The 17622-nt window shown below is 41.4% G+C and overlaps 1 protein-coding gene across 12 annotated transcripts in view; it reads right to left on the bottom strand.

The window, feature by feature from the left end:
* The window catches only part of LMO7 (LIM domain 7), a 212732-nt gene that overhangs the window by 54670 nt on the left and 140440 nt on the right, over positions 1-17622 (bottom strand). For 11 of the 12 annotated variants that reach the window (XM_037059350.1, XM_037059351.1, XM_037059353.1 and 8 more), the window contains 3 exons: positions 7187-7217; positions 6180-6293; positions 437-635 (listed from right to left, as the gene is read on the bottom strand). In XM_037059350.1, the coding sequence (XP_036915245.1) occupies positions 437-635; positions 6180-6293; positions 7187-7217 (344 nt within the window). Of the gene's footprint in view, positions 1-436; positions 636-6179; positions 6294-7186; positions 7218-16787; positions 16926-17622 lie in introns of those variants that run through there. The other variant, XM_037059357.1, reaches the window with a different exon arrangement.

Below are 17622 nucleotides of genomic sequence, written 5' to 3'. Positions count from 1 at the left end.
GTCTCCTCTTGTCTTCTCTAAAAATGAGAAGAAAAGCGAAACTGTCACCCCTGTATTGGTGATACAAGGAGGGAGGATCAACTGTTTTAAAAGAAAATTACACTTAAGTCCTGGCCAGGTTGCTCGGTTGGTGAGAGCATCATCCTGATGCACTAAGGTTGTAGGTTCGATCCCTAGTCAGAGTACTACCAGAATCAACCAACGAGTGCATTAATCAGTGGAACAACAAATCAATGTTTCTCTCTCTCCCGGCTCCTTTCTCTAAAACCAATAAATAAATTTTTAAAAATTACACTTAAGTCTCTATGAAAATCTACTTCTTGGTGAAATTGTTGCCTCAATAGTTTTCACCCCATTTTTCTACTGTCCCCCACTCCCAATTTCTGTTAACATGCGGACAAATAGAAATAAATGGACAGTCAAGAACGCAACTCACCTTCACATCCCCCCCTCAGTGTGATGTCAGATGAGCAGCTGGTGAATGACCTAGACCCCAAAGAGTCCAAGCTTTCAAAGGAATCCTCTCTCTTGTGGTTGCCTGGAGGGACAGGAAAGTCTCCCCGCTCGGCACTCCAGATGTCCCCGTAACCACTGTCCCTGCCACTTCTCTTTGGGCAGCTGGAGTCTTCAAGCGCCTAAAATAATTTTTTTGAAGAACAATAAGTTCGCATAAAATCCCAACACTGTGAACAGTCATTACTTGTTTGTTTGCATAGCTCAAATTGTGCCTCAGGTGACACATGAGGCAACAAGATTTCCCTGTCAAAAATATGTGATTAAAAAAATCAGAAAATAAATCTGTTTTCCCACAACTAATACAACAGTTAGTCTTCATGGAACAGTAAAGAAGAATTCAATATTATTTAATAAAGTACTATAGTCTATTTAAAAATAAGGAAAAAGGAACATTTTTATAAGAAAAACTACTAAGTAAATTAATATACTAAAATAAATGATTATTTACAGTTATCTGGCAATAAGTATGGAGTCAAAGAGAAAAATCAACCTTGACTTTGACATTTAAAAGAAGATTAATTATACTCAGCCTACCTTCAGCAAATATTTGAGGCAATATACATTAAACAAACAAACAAAAATAACAGTTAACTTCTTTAACAAAAAGTTTAAAAAAGAGAAGGAAAAATACAGCAAGGATATAAGTCATAGAATTTATTTACTTTCATACATTAGGATACCCAGATCTAAACCAAAAAAATAAGCAGGCTTGTTTACCAACATATAAAATATTTTTCCTGTATCTAAATAAAATATTTGCTTGACTCATGTAATAGACATTTATAGAAATAATTTGACTTCCGGTCAAGATGGCGGCATAGCAAACACGGCTCACCTTCTCGCACAACCACATAAAAATTACAACTAAACTATAGAACAACCATCATTCAGAAACATCAGGAAGCAGTGTAACAGTGGCATCCCCAAGCTCAGCACAAGTAGCAGCCATCTACTGATTGCCTTGTAGCTTATGCTATGTGACCCCAGACAGAACATACTCAGTGGCTAACCTTGGACATGCCAACAGCAATCAAGGCTCAACTACAACAGGAGAGTGTACACAGCCCACACAGTGGGAATACCTTGAGTATTTAGCTTGGGTAATAGGAAAAGCTGTGCCACTGAACCTATAAGACACCTACTACATCAGGCTACCCTACCAAGCCTAGGAGATATAGCAGCTCTCCCTAAGACATAGAAACAAACCCGGGGAGGCTGCCAAAATGAGAAAACAACAAACATGGCTCAAACGAAAGAACAGAACAAAACGCCAGTAAATGAACTAAACAAAATGGAGACAAGCAATTCACTCGATACAGAGTTTAAAACACTGGTTATAAGGATGCTCAAGGAATTTATTGAGGACCTCGACAGCATAAAAAAAGTCCAGTCGGAAACAGAGGACACACTAATTAAAGTAAAGAACAATTTATAGGGAATTAACAGTAGAACGGTTGATGCCAAGAATCAAATCAGTGTTTTGGAACATAAGAAAGCAAAAAAACAAACAAACAAACAAAAAAAACAATCAGAACAGCAAGAAAAAAAAAGATTCTAAAAAAATGAGTGTAGCGTAAAGGGCCTATGAGACAACTTCAAACATATAAACTTTCACATCATGGAGGAGCTGGAAGAAGAGAGAGAGCAAGGAATTAAAAACCTATTTGAAAAAATAATGATGGAAAACTTCCCTAACTTGGTAAAGGAAATAGACACACAAGTCCAAAAGCACAGAGTCTCAAAGAAGATGAACCCAGACAGGCCCAAACCAAGTCACATCATAATTAAAATGCCAAAGGTTAAAGGTAAGAGAGACTCTTAATGGCAGCAAGAAAAAAAGCTGTTAGTTACCTGGAAAAAAGCTCCCATGTGACAGGAGGAAGGAAAGGGTCAGCTGATTTCTCAAAAGAAACTTAGCAGATTAGAAGGGACTGGTAAGAAATATTCAAACTGATGAAAAGCAAGGACCTACAACTAAGATTACTCTACCCAGCAAAGCTATCATTTCGCATCAAAGGGCAGATAAAGAGCTTCCCAGACAAGGAAAAGCTAAAGAAGCTCATCACCACCAAACCAGTATTATGTGAAATGTTAAAGGGTCTTCTTTAAGAAGAAGATCAAAAATGTGAACAATAAAATAGAAATAAATACCTATCAACAATTGATTCTAGAAAATAACACAAACAAACAAGCAGAACAGAAATAGAATCATAGATACAGAGAACATTCTGACAGCTGCCAGTGGGAAAGGTAGTCTGCAGGAAGGCAAAAAAGAAAAAGGGATTACGAAGTACATATTAGTAGTTGCAGAATAGTCACGGGAATGTAAAGTACAGCAGAGGAAATAAAGTAGCCAAAGAACATATATGCATGACCCATGGACATGGACAGCAGTGCGGGGACTGCCCGAGGGAGCTGAGGGGGGCGAGTAGAGGTGAGGACAACGGGGGAAAAACTGGAACAATTATAACAGCATAAACAATAAAATATAATTTTAAAATATATATATAAATATTGCAAATGTCATTAATCATCGGTTTATAAGTTAGATAGAACTCACTCAAAATAAGTGTTTTTAACTAAAATTCCTCCCTGAATAGCAAAATACAGTAAATAGCAAAATACAACTAAATCTTTTAAATTAGGATTTAAGTAAAATTGCAAAAGCCGTTGGCATAGTCATGATGCAGAGTAATAATCAGTGAGTAGCTATAACTCTAATATTTTAATATGGTGAATGTAACTCTGTTATAATAAAAATCAGGAATGTTCCCTTCGGAGGCTTTACTGAAACAGAGACAGTTTAAAAGACCTAGGGATTCCCAACAAGTACATGTAATACATGAACTTTGATTAAATCATGATTCACATAAAAAAGCTATGAAACAGACTTGGAAAATAATTGGGAATTTTTTAACAGGAACTGGACATTATATAATGGGGACTTTATGAATTTTCTTAAATATATTGGACATTGTGGCTGTATGAAAGAATCTCCATATACAAAACCATCTTACTTTTAAGACATGAATACTGAGTATTTAGGGGTGAGAGCTGTGTCATTTGCTTTGAAAGGATTAAGGAAATAAAACAGATGGATGAATAGATACATAAACAGATAAAGTCAATAAGGGACATTTTTAATAATTGAATCAGATGGTATACATTTGTCATGTTCTTTCAATTTTTAATTATGGACATTCTCAACATATGACAAAGTTGACAAAAGAATGTTTACAATGAGCAAGCAGCAGCTGGCTCAGGCATACTTCCGGCTAAGGCTGGCTTTGTCAAGTGTTTGGAAAACCAACAACGTCTAGTCCAACGTCTAGTAGACTTTATGTGCGACTGTCCTGTGCTCTGGATGTTACAGCTGACTTCCTGCCATGACAGCACACGCAGTGCGTACCCCATTCCCAAGCAGACAGGGAAGCAGGGCCTGAGGCTGGTACCATCTAGATATGTGTCAAAATATAAAAAGATTAAAAATGTTAAGTGAATCTTTTGATCCATTAGGTTTCTTAGACATGCCCGTTTACAGCTTTAGGGCCCTTGACACACAGCGAGATGATTTTGGACCTCATAATGTTAGTTATTTATAACTGGCTACCACGGTTACATAAGAACTTGGTGCCTCGTTATGTAGGACTTCACTCTGACAAGTCACCTCACTGAGTCACCTCAGCTCATAGGGTGACTCAGGCGCAACAGCTAACCCAGAGCATTTTTTTTAGCTGGTATCTTGGGTTGGCCTAAAGCATTATTTACTTAAGTCGAAAAGTCTGGTGAACACAATGGTTCTGATTTTAACAGAATAGATGCAAAACAGGTCCCAGAGTTACACACCTCTTATGGCTATCCCCACTCCATAATAATGGGTTGAAACCACAGCTACAGTTTTTAACTCTCAAAAAATTTTTTTACCTATTCCCACCGATTGGACCCTGGTGACAAAAAAACAGCCTTTAATAAATAAAGCATTCTCAGCACAAAGACCATACCAGGATTACACAGACTCAGTCCAACTGCCATAAAAAGGACCAAGGGCTGTTAAGAGTAATACAGAAACCAAAGTTCCATGTTGCTGTTTCTTTAAAACATTTTTTAGAATCCTCACCTGAGGCTATGTTTTTATTGATTTTAGAGGGGAAAAAAGGATTAGAAAGAGAAACTTCGATGTGAGAGAGAAACAGCCATCAGTTGCCCCTTGTACACTCCCTGACCAGGGATTGCAACTGCAGCCCAGGTATGCGCCTGACCGGGGATCGAACCCACAACCTTCTTGGTGTACTAGGATGATGTTCCAACCAACTGAGCCACCCAGCCAGGGCCCATGTTGTTTCTAACGGAATGTTTTCTTAGCTGAAATAACCAGGGCAAAGCTCCGATCATGCCGGAAAGCTCCCTGTGCATTCCTCCGTCAGTCGTACCCTCCTCCACTGCAGTGACTTACCTGCTCATCTGTCTCCAAGGACAACGGTGCACTACGAGGGTCCTTTGCCTTGTGTGAGTGGTTTCCCAACACCTGGCACAATGCTTGTGCACAGTAATATCTCAACTATTACCCGAATTAACTATTTCAAGGAATTTGAGTAGAATGCTATAAACTCTTTACAATTCAAAAATAATAAAAATCAAAAGGAAGACCCGAACTTCCTAGGCTATATAATACCACCTTTCTGCAATGTATGTGGCTGAACTCAGGCAAAACTAAGGATCACAGAAGATGTAATGCCATGTGATAATTTTCATCCTGGTCTAAAATCTCTATCTTCCATTCATGACAACTAACATTTATTGCACCCTTAATGTGCCAGAGCCCCATTAACGCCTGACTGGTACCTATCATTTACTCACTATGAAAATCCAAAGAGCAACTACAATTAGCATATTATTTTGACTACATATTTTGTTCTGAACACTTCAAATTCCCCTAGATAAGTATTCCCCCAAGAGAAGTGGATTTTCCCTTTCAGATCTCACAAATGAAGGTTTGGCAGAACCACAGTCAGACCTGGCATCGGCTCTCCTCAAACTGACCTTGAACATCCAAAAGCTGCAAACTGATTCCAGGATATGAAGGACTAGAAATGTGTTTAAAACAAAGCAGTGTAACTTTAAAAAGCCTTATCATGTTTCATGTAAGAGCATCCCCTACTCTTTAGAAAACAGAAGCAGTGTGTACAACTGTGGAGATATTGAGGTATAGGCATGACAGGTAATCACCCATGACAAAGAGGAATTAAGATTTTTAAAAATGAGTAGCTTCCGCACATGAATAGCCCCAGAGAACCTTTCTACTACGGGTTGAATTCATCATGAACATAGAGCTATACAAAGCGTCTAAGAAAGGAACGGAATGTCGATGTCATCAAGTTACCTAGAATTAAGAGATAAATACCTATGCCCAGAGCATAGGTAACTGCTCTGGAAACTGCTCCGAAATACACTCACTCACTTCCTGGTGGGGGCAGAGGAAGCCAGCAAATGAGTTAATCGTCCTCTATACCAGCCCCAAGTACACCAAAGCAAAGAGGGTCAGAGCAGCCAAATTCACTACAGAGAAGGCGAAGAATGAAGAAAAGTGAAAGAAAAATAGAAAAGCAGGGAGAGAGAACTAGTATTAGTTATAGTGGTCATCTCATACACATTAGCGTACTCACCTTTGTCAGAGCTTGTCCTAAAAGATTCTCAAATGCTCTCAAATTAAGATACGGACCATTATAGTAGGGATTACTTTGTGCTTTTCTTCCCAGCCAGTACAATGTTATCAAAACCTTTAAAAAAAATTCCATAAAACAAAAAGATCAGTTTATATATAGCAACTAAGTGCAAGCTCAAATGCAGGTGAGCACTCTAGATAGAAGAGCGTATCTTTTAAATATGCTCTTTTCTTTTAAATTATGTGAAGGGTCATTAAAAATGTTATTTACTCTTCCTAGGTTTTTGTCTCTGAACATGTTCTCAGACCAAAAGTGCAGATCCCAACAGGCATTCATACACATGAAGAGAGAAAAAAATTCGGAAAACAAAGTAAACTTTTAAAGCAATCAATTTTTTCCAACAACAAACTTAGAAAATGGATACATATAACCACTAATTTTCAGCTTTCTTAAGGATACTGTACTCTTATGTTTCAATAAGCTGTTATATCATCAGAAATTCTTCTAATCCATACAGATTTTACATATTATACATGTTCAATGTATGGTTGCCTCTCGTGCATCCCCTGCTGGGAACTGGCCTGCAACCCAGGCATGTGCCCTGAGTGGGAATCAAACCGCGATTGTCTGGTTCACAGGCCCGCACTCAATCCACTGAGCTACACCAGCCAGGGCACCCAGAGTTCTTAAACATTCAGTGTTTTTCCTTCAAGTCTCACTTGGTAGTTTCTTACTTACTCTCCTAAAAATCCTCAGTGTGTTCACTTGCCTTCACCACACTACTAACATATAAGGAACCACTTTCTAATATTAAACTGTCCTCTTATTACCATGAAAACAAATATTTAAGTTTTAAACATATTTATTAGAGCTTGTGACTCGTTGGTTTCTATCAAAAAACTTCTTTAGAAAAAGAATACCGAGTACAACAGGTATATTTAGATCCCACTGTCTTACTGCAGGACAAGCAAAAAACCATTTATAATATTCTATTAAACATATCTTACATTTTTCACTCTCCTGTCAGTCTCTTCTTGCCTGTAAAGAAAAAGAAGAAATATCTATTAATAACTAAGAACTTTAAATTATTAATTAGCTAAAGGCCCATTTTTATTCTAAAGTTCTATGAACATTATACCACCTGGGAAGTTCGGAAATCTCAGGCTACATATTATCCATCCGAAAAATTTTTCTATATTGATTTCATGAAATGTAATGGTCAGTTTCTATGAAAAGGTTGCATTTTTCACATTCTTTTATTCAGTACAGTCTGGTTTCTAAAATCATTATATGCATGTTTTTGTACTTATTTTGAACCAGGTCTAAACCCTATCAAATGGGGGAAATGTGCTCACGGCAGGAAAACAATCAGGAAACCGGAGAGGGAAAGAGCCATTCTGCGCTGCGATCTCCTTTTCACTGTCCACATGGAGGGTGTCCCCAAGTTTCCCAGAGCTAACTGGCCAGAGACCAAGACACAGCAGAAGTTGAGAGGTAAACTTCAACCCACAGCTTTGACTTTCCCCCTGAAGAGATTTTGCTGTATTACAAGAATCCTGGGGTTTTTTTATTCCTTACCAATAAAAGGATATGATATTTATGGGACCGTTAAAAATAGGCCAATGTCACCACAGTGTTGAAGAAGCAGCAACATGAGTTAATTAATGAAAGGGATTTAGGTTGCCCTCAAACAATGTGCTTTCGGGCATCAGAGGCACTGGAGCAGGATCGTCATGAACTCGGAATGACTGCAGAAGCCTGAGCTGAGTGGCTCCTAAGGCAGTTTTCACTTTCAAAGTCTGCAAGTAGTCTCTTTGTTAAGATAAAATGTATGTGGGGAAATCAAGAAAAAGTAGAATTATCTTCAGGAGAGCAGGTCCCTTGTAGTACAGGATTTCCCTGCTAGGTAAGTATTCTAGGAACCCATCTGTATCAGTGTACCAGCTGGTGTTGTTGTGAGAGGCTGTGTTCAGCTTCAGTGAATTTTTTTTGAAGACTCTTTCAATGCATCTGCCCATTTCACGATGGGTGACTTACGCAGGCACTGAGTGTTCAGCAGTGTTTGATCAAAAATGGCATGACCCCCATGCCCCATCCACCCTGTTTACCCAATTTCCCTGTGAGTGACTTTTTCCTGTTTCCCCAGATGAAAAAAGTTATCAAAGGGAAATATTTTGCTGGTTTGGAAGAGGTGAAACAAAAAATGGCAGAAGCACTAAAATGACTCAAAACTGACAAGTTCAAAAACTGCTTTGGGCAGTGGGAAAAACATTTCAATAGGTGTATTGCAACAATTGGAGAGTACTTTCAAAGTGACTGAAGTTTGAACACTTAAGAATAAATATGCAATTTTTCAAAAATAAATTCTGGGTTTTATTGGGTCTCCCTGTACACACACATGTCATATGTAAGGCATATATAAAACACACACAAGGGCTTCTGGCCAAGATGGAGGCATAGGTGGAAACACTGTGCCCCCTCCCACAACTAAACTTAAAAACAGCTAAGTTTGAGAAACTAAGACGCAGCTAAAACAGTGAAAATGGAACTGTACAGAAGTCCGACAACAACGATCCACTCAGCCAGACAGGTAAGAGGGGCAGAGTCAGTGGTGGAGTGGGGGTCAGGCTGGTAGGACCATGTGGTCCCACCGACCCAGGAGCGTAGGCAGAGGCAGTTGGTAGAGCCCAGACGTGGGGTGGCGATGGGCAGATGCAATGAGGGCGTAGGGTGGCTGGCTGACTTCGGTCACACATTCACGCACAGATAAACCAAGTGAAGGAGCAAACAGTGAGACAGACTGCTCAGGCTAGGGCCCCAGCGACAGGAATTAGAGCCTGAAAGCTCCAACTGGAAAGACTTTCTCAGGGTTGAGGGGCCGGGAGAGGCTCCCAGGCTCACAGAGAGTTCATTGGAGAGACCCACAGGGTCCTGGAGAGTACGCGGGCCCACATACCTGGGAACCAGCACCAGAGGGGCCCAATTTGCTTGTGGGAAGCTGCAGAGGGGATAGAAATCTGAGAGAGAGCGGAGCAGAGCAAAGTGCCATTTTTTTTTCCCCTCTATGACCCCGCCCCTACATACAGGGTCACAACCCAGCGACTGAGGTGCCCCGCCCTGGTGAACACCTAAGGCTCCGCCCCTCAAACATAACAGGTGCAAAAAGACCAAACATTATGACTCAACAGCTCAAAGCCCCAGAGCCTATAAACCTAAGTGACCAAGAGATTGCCAGCCTTTCAGATGCACAGTTCAAAACACTGGTGATCAGGATGCTCACAGAATTGGTTGATTTTAGCCACAAATTAGAGGAACATATGAAGGCTAAACTGATTGAAATGAAGGGAAATGCACAGGAAACCAATAGTGATGGAAAGGAAACTGGGACTCAAATCAAGGGAATAGACCAGAAGGAAGAAAGAAACAACCAAACAGAAAAGAAGGAAGAAACAAGAATTCAAAAAAATGAGGAGAAGCTTAGGAACCTCTAGGACATCTTTAAACGTTCCAACATCCAAATTATAGGGGTACCAGAAGGGGAAGAGGAATAGCCACGAGTGGAAAATTTATTTGAACAAATAATAAAGGAGAACTTCCCCAGTCTGGCAAAGAAAATAGACTTCCAGGAAATCCAGGAAGCTCAGAGAGTCCCAAAGAAGTTGGACCCAAGAAGGAACACGCCAAGGCACATCATAATTACATTAGCCAAGATTAAAATGAAGGAGAGAATTCTAGAAGCCAAGATTAAAATGAAGGAGAGAATTCTAGAAGCAGCAAGAGATAAGGGGTCAGTCACCTACAAAGGAGTGCCTATCAGACTGTCAGCGGATTTCTCAAAAAAGACTTTATAGGCAAGAAGGGGCTGGAAAGAAGCATTCCAAGTCATGAAATCCAAAGACCTACAGCCAAGATTGCTATATCCTGCAAAGCTTTCATTTAGAATGGAAGGGCTAATAAAGTACTTCTCACATAAGGTCAAATTCAAGGAGTTCATCANCTAAGGCAGTTTTCACTTTCAAAGTCTGCAAGTAGTCTCTTTGTTAAGATAAAATGTATGTGGGGAAATCAAGAAAAAGTAGAATTATCTTCAGGAGAGCAGGTCCCTTGTAGTACAGGATTTCCCTGCTAGGTAAGTATTCTAGGAACCCATCTGTATCAGTGTACCAGCTGGTGTTGTTGTGAGAGGCTGTGTTCAGCTTCAGTGAATTTTTTTTGAAGACTCTTTCAATGCATCTGCCCATTTCACGATGGGTGACTTACGCAGGCACTGAGTGTTCAGCAGTGTTTGATCAAAAATGGCATGACCCCCATGCCCCATCCACCCTGTTTACCCAATTTCCCTGTGAGTGACTTTTTCCTGTTTCCCCAGATGAAAAAAGTTATCAAAGGGAAATATTTTGCTGGTTTGGAAGAGGTGAAACAAAAAATGGCAGAAGCACTAAAATGACTCAAAACTGACAAGTTCAAAAACTGCTTTGGGCAGTGGGAAAAACATTTCAATAGGTGTATTGCATCAATTGGAGAGTACTTTCAAAGTGACTGAAGTTTGAATATTTAAGAATAAATATGCAATTTTTTTAAAATAAATTCTGGGTTTTATTGGGTCCCCCCGTATACACACAGGTCATATGTAAGGCATATATAAAACACACAAAAGGGCCTCTGGCCAAGATGGAGGCATAGGTGGAAACACTGTGCCCCTTCCCACAACTAAACTTAAAAACAGCTAAGTTTGAGAAACTAAGACGCAGCCAAAACAGTGAAAATGGAACTGTACAGAAGTCCGACAACAACGATCCACTCAGCCAGACAGGTAAGAGGGGCAGAGTCAGTGGTGGAGCGGGGGTCAGGCTGGTAGGACCATGTGGTCCCACCGACCCAGGAGCGTAGGCAGAGGCGGTTGGTGGAGCCCAGGCATGGGGTGGCGATGGGCAGACCCAATGAGGGCGCAGGGTGGCTGGCTGACTTCGGTCACACATTCACGCACAGATAAATCAAGTGAAGGAGCGAACAGTGAGACAGACTGCTCAGGCTAGGGCCCCAGCGACAGGAATTAGAGCCTGAAAGCTCCAACTGGAAAGACTTTCTCGGGGTTGAGGGGCCAGGAGAGGCTCCCAGGCCCACAGAGAGTTCGTTGGTGAGACCCACAGGGTCCTGGAGAGTATGCGGACCCACATACCTGGGAACCAGCACCAGAGGGGCCCAATCTGCTTATGGGAAGCTGCAGAGGGGATAGAAATCTGAGAGAGAGCAGAGCAGAGCAAAGCGCCATTTTTTCCCCTCTCTGACCCCACCCCTACATACAGCGTCACAACCCAACTGGGTCGCCCTGCCCTGGTGAACACCTAAGGCTCTGCCCCTCAAACATAACAGGTGTGAACAGACCAAACATTAAGACTCAACAGCTCAAAGCCCCAGAGCCTATAATTCGAAGTGACCAAGAAATAGCCAGCCTTTCAGATGCACAGTTCAAAACACTGGTGATCAGGATGCTCACAGAACTGGTTGATTTTAGCCACAAATTAGAGGAACATATGAAGGCTAAACTGATTGAAATGAAGGGAAATGCACATGAAACCAATAGTGATGGAAAGGAAACTGGGACTCAAATCTAGGGAGTGGACCAGAAGGAAGAAAGAAATGACCAAACAGAAAAGAAGGAAGAAACAACAATTCAAAAAAATGAGGAGAAGCTTAGGACATCTTCAAATGTTCCAACATCCAAATTACAGGGGTACCAGTAGGGGAAAAGGAATAGCCACGAGTGGAAAATTTATTTGAACAAATAATAAAGGAGAACTTCCCCAGTCTGGCAAAGAAAATAGACTTCCAGGAAATCCAGGAAGCTCAGAGAGTCCCAAAGAAGTTGGACCCAAGAAGGAACACACCAAGGCACATCATAATTACATTAGCCAAGATTAAAATGAAGGAGAGAATTCTAGAAGCATCAAGGGATAAGGGGTCAGTCACCTACAAAGGAGTACCCATCAGACTGTCAGTGGATTTCTCAAAAAAGACTTTATAGGCAAGAAGAGGCTGGAAAGAAGCATTCCAAGTCATGAAATCCAAAGACCTACAGCCAAGATTGTTATATCCTGCAAAGCTTTCATTTAGAATGGAAGGGCTAATAAAGTGCTTCTCAGATAAGGTCAAATTCAAGGAGTTCATCATCACCAAGCCCTTATTATATGAAATGTTAAAGGGACTTATCTAAGAAAAAGAAGATAAAAATATGAACAGTGAAAGGACAGCAAACTCACAGTTATTAACAACCACACCTAAAACAAAAGCAAACTAAGAGGACAGCTAGATCAGGAGTGGAACCATAGAAATGGAGATCACATGGAGGGTTAGCGACAGGGGAGGGGGAGGAGGAGAAGGGGGGAGAAGGTACAGAGAATAAGTAGCATAGATGGTAGGTAGAAAATAGACAGCGGGGAGGGCAGGAATACTATGGGAAATACAGAATCTAAAGAGCTTGTGACACATGGACATGAACAAAAGGGGGGGAATGGTGGGGGAGGTTTGTGCAGGGTGGAGGGGAGTGAAGGTGGGGAATGGGACAACTGTAATGGCATAATCAATAAAATATATTTTAAAAAAGAACAAAGAAAACATTTATGCCCTGGCTGGATAGCTCAGTTGGTTAGAGCATTGTCCTGATACACTAAGGCTGTGGGTTGAATCTCCAGTCAAGGCACATACAAGAAGCAATAAATCATAAAAAAGTAAAACAACAACAACAAAAATAAATAAATAAATAAAAATAAAACACACATAAGACATAGAAAGAAAGAAAAGGGGAAACGTGCACACACACATTGAATTTAGCTTTTAAAGAATCAATGAGACAGTTATGACCATTTCTTTCCATGAAATAAACTTCAACTGAAATGAACCTAAGGACAACATTGCACCTCCCATTGCTATCAGTGCAAGGTATGGCCTATTCTGCCATAAACGGGCACAATAATCAGTGAACTTGGTACTATAACCTTTCACACATTTTACATTCTCTTCTAAATATCAGCACTTAAAACATGCTCTTGAACACAATGATACATGAGCCAGCCACATTAGTGTCCTATCACTGAAATGCAGTGCCAGGAATTCAAGGCCTCAGTGATTCGCTGGAGCCAATGGAGGCCACTCTCTGGCACAAAGCAAACGCATGCACTGCTGGAAGCCAGTAACTCGGCAGCGTCTTTGCCTGCTGTGACCAGGGCACAACCCCAAGGCCTTATAAATAGAAAAGGCCCAAGGGTGGAGGGGAAGCTTATGGTAACACAAGACTCTCCTAGAGCCAGCCAACTGACTGCCCAACCCATCAGAACCGAAATTAAGGCAGGCTTATCTCCAAAGTTGGCTCACTCCTCCATAACAAATATTTCGAGAGCTGACTTAGCAAAAGCACCGTGTTCAAGAGCATGGGCTTCCGCTCAGATCTGGATCCCAAACTAGGTTTGTCTTGGCAATTTATTGGATTCTCCAAACTTCAGTGTCCTCCTGGAGAAAGTGGTGATAAGATGATCCCTTACTTCGATAGAGTAAAAGGAAATGTACCCAGGTCCTTAGCAGAATCCCAACCCTTCCAGTGAGTGCTCATCAGGAAGCCCTTAGTATCACTAAACAATACGAGGACAGGGCTCATTGTGTCCACTGCACTACTCACAGAGGCTTCCTGGCAGACGCATGCTGGACCCCAGGAGTTAAAATTGCAGCCGGCCTTGCCTGACACTCCCATCTCTCATCACTGCTTTAGGTTTGTATCTATAACCACCTCCTGCATGCATTCGTTTATCATCTGACTCTCCTCCACCAGAACCCAAAAGAATTTCTGTGGTTTTGTTTACTGCCATATCCCAAGTGTCTTCAAGACAGCGTCTACCACCTGCCCAGCACATAGAAATATTTTATTAAAAATGTCTAGCACAATGCATGGCACACGGATGCTCTCAAATATTGATTAAATACATTTATTTAACTTACAGTAATATAATTTAGCAAAAGAAAATATGAAATAATAAAACCTCAGGAGATTCCTAACAAATCTTCATATGATGTCAAAGAACAGTTAAGTTGGATTAGCTTACTAACACATTGACTTTTGACTCAAATTGTATTGATACTCATAATTGGGCTTCTTTTGTAAGCTACTACACTGAAAATTATAATAAAAGGGAATTCTTTACAATCATACATCAGTAAGCCAATAAATGGCACAGATCCAAAAACAAAGACCAACTTCAAAACACTGAATACAAAGATTGAATGCTACTCTCTACAATAAAATTACTTCCCAGCAGAGTTCTGAAATACAGAGACCAAAGAATCCAAGCCTGCCTTGAAACCCAAATTTAACATGAAAAAGTATAGAGATGAAATATTAATGGTTTGAAAAAATGTTGAATATGTTGCCAGCCTTCTCCATACACTAATTTTTCTTTTTTCTTTTTTCAATTACAGTGGACATTCAATATTCTTTTACATTAGTTTCCAGCATAGAGCACAGTGGTTAGACAACCATATAATTTACAAAACAATCCCCCCAATATTTCAAGTGCCCACCTGGCACCCTGCATGTTATTACAATATTGACTATAGCCCGTATGCTGTACTTTACATACACTAATTTTTAAATATTATGGTTGATATTTAATAAGTAGCAAGTATAAATAAATATAATCTTCCACTCTGTTCATGGAATAGATCTGGTAAGTTCTTCACTACCTGACAAAGGGCCAGAAGATACATGCCCATCACAGACCTTGGAACTTGCTGTCAGAGGCCTGGAAGGAAAGAGCCACCAACTCACAAGTGAGCATCAGTAAATGCCTCCATCTGTACCATCTTATCCTGACAGCTGTTAGGTGGACTCAGAAGAACCCCAGAGCTCTAGGTCTGATCCTTACTTTATTCATAGCTCTTTTAGACACCAACACAATTTATCAGTGAAGGAGTACCACCGCTAAGCAGAGAACCAGGGAAAAGGAATTCATTTAGAAGCTCTGTCTCCCTGCAGGAGATCCCATAGGAGGGCCTTCCCGGTGCAAACAGCTTGGCCAAGAGGCAAGCTCTGGGGCCAGACTTCTGGGGTGTGAATTCTGGATCCACTTTGATTTAGCTGTGAGCACTTGGTCACGTTACTGAACTCTGTGTCTCCCCAGTGTCACCTGGGAACAGCACACCACTCTCATTGGGCTTAAATGAGAAGGTTTAAAAAGTGCTTAAAGCAGGTGGATCAAGTAAAGGAGACATTTCAAGACCGTCCTCCAATTATCCACCTTGACCAAACAGTATGGAGGAAGGGACGAGCCAGAGGACTGGTGAGTCTCCCAACACAAAGTGTCCCCTGCCAGGAGACACATTTCTGTGAAGCACAATTCAAGACACTTTCACATAATGCTTTCCTTGCCCTCTTGCCATGGAAAGCTTTGGATAAGAAATTATTTCTAGAATAGGAGCAAATAAAGGGCAAGGCACCCTGGAATGACATATTACTGTTATTGACCAAACACCCACGTTGGCACCAAGCCAGTCCTCTTCATCTGTCTTTGGTCTGTCATGGGCTGCTCCTCGGCCTACACCCTTAACTCTTCCAAAAGTTCAAAATCTGAGGGGAAAAAAATTGTGACATGTGCCCACATGGCCAAAATCTGTCTTCCTCTTATCGGAAAGCATAGTTTGGGAAGAAAGTCTTAAAGGACAAGATTAGAGTTTCATTATAGTTTGGTACAGCCAATTGTGTTCTAGGCCTTCATCAAATATATTTCCAAATGCCTCTGTTTATCAAAGAGCTAACGCCGGACCCTCATGTCTATACCCACTACTGATGTCCCTGGAGTCCCTTCCGGTGGAATGCAGAGAGCAGGGACCGTACCTGACTCACAGCTGTATCCCGGGAGGCAGCCGCAGGTCTGGCCGAGGGCAGCCAGGCATTCGAATGTCCATGCCTAAGTCACCTGAAGCCTCTCACTGATCAAGGACGTCCAACAGATCAAGAACAGAGAGAGACAGAGGACATCTTCCCTCAAATAAGATAAAGCATCAGAGTCTGAAACAGAATCTCACTTCTCTTTTTATGTTCCCTTCCCATACTCCACACGCCCTTTTTTCCTCACAGGGCCAACTTCCTCGTTTGCAGCTCTGCAAGGTCCCATCTCCTCCCGTTCGGCCCCAATATGCTAATCCTCCCAGAACTGAAATTTCTGTGCTGCAAAACCATCTTGCCTTCCCAGATTCCAGCTCCCAACCCGCCCAAGCCAACTTCTGTAAACATCAAACACACTTATCTTATCAAACCATCGAGGAAACATGTGGTTTAAAACTCACGCTGGAATTTCTGAGAGTAGAAGTATTTTTGCCCCGGGTACCATGAGAAGTTTGCTCCAACTACCACCACCCCAAGCTTCTCTGGCGAACAAGGAATCTGGCCTTCTGTAAGGGATCCAGGTATAGCTTCCTATTCCAGCCAGTCTCCTCTCTGCCACACACAGTCAGCCTTCTTTCTGTCTATCCCAAACCCTATGGTCCCTATAGAGTCCTTTGTCTTGACCCAGAATAAGCCTCCACCTTTATTACTCAGGAAAAAGAAAAAATGCAACTCACTGGGTGATTATGTTCCCAGGCATCCACTTCCTGAGGCTACTTCCTGGAGCAAAGAGTGGATTCTTCCGAGGGACCCAACCCTTCTAGAGTCCTTCCAGTCCTGCCCTGCCCTGCCCTGCACTGCCCTGGGTGGCACCAGCTGAACTGAATGTTGCCTCTTAAGAAATAGGATTGATATTAAAGAAACTGGGCTCAGGAGTTTCTTGGTCCCTCTCCAAGCCACCAAGTAATCTCTGCCCTCCAGTTGTTGCTATGAAGTCTGGCCACCTGTTCACAACTTAAAAAAAAAAAAAGGTCAAGAAATGAGGCTCAGAATCATGATTTCATAAGCAGTCACAAGTAGAAACAGTGTGGGTGCAGCCTCGGCTTGAAATCTGTCAGACATGCATGGGGTGAGCGCAGGGGTGCACATGTGAAGACCACCAAGGCCAAGGTCTCGTGGAGACCACCAAGGCCATGTGAAGCGGCCGCCCCCCATGACAGCAGCGGCACCATTGTTGTGTGTGAAACAGGGCAGCCGCCTCTAAATGGGCAGACAGGAAGGATTCTAGGCAACCCTGAGAACACGAAGTGAAAAGAGTAAGTGTGTGAAAATTTCTAACTACTTACTGTCTCAGAAAAGGGCCTGTTTTTATTCCAAATGTAAGAATCAAAGAAGGATAGAAGGATTATATTAGGTAATGGCTCCTTGTCCTATTAACACAAGGCCTATTTTTCTATTCATGAAGCATATCTACTGCATTATTTAAAACAGAGCAAATACTACCATCTTTCTCTAGTGACTGCCGAATAAAAGAAAGATGAGACGTGTAAATAAAAAAGCTAAAGATGAATT

This window comes from Sturnira hondurensis, unplaced genomic scaffold, assembly GCF_014824575.4.
Source record: "Sturnira hondurensis isolate 20B ecotype Veracruz unplaced genomic scaffold, ASM1482457v3 Scaffold0010812, whole genome shotgun sequence".
Classification (NCBI taxonomy): Eukaryota; Metazoa; Chordata; class Mammalia; order Chiroptera; family Phyllostomidae; genus Sturnira; species Sturnira hondurensis.
Note: the sequence above shows the minus strand (reverse complement) of the source record. Positions and strands in the feature narration are given on the sequence as shown.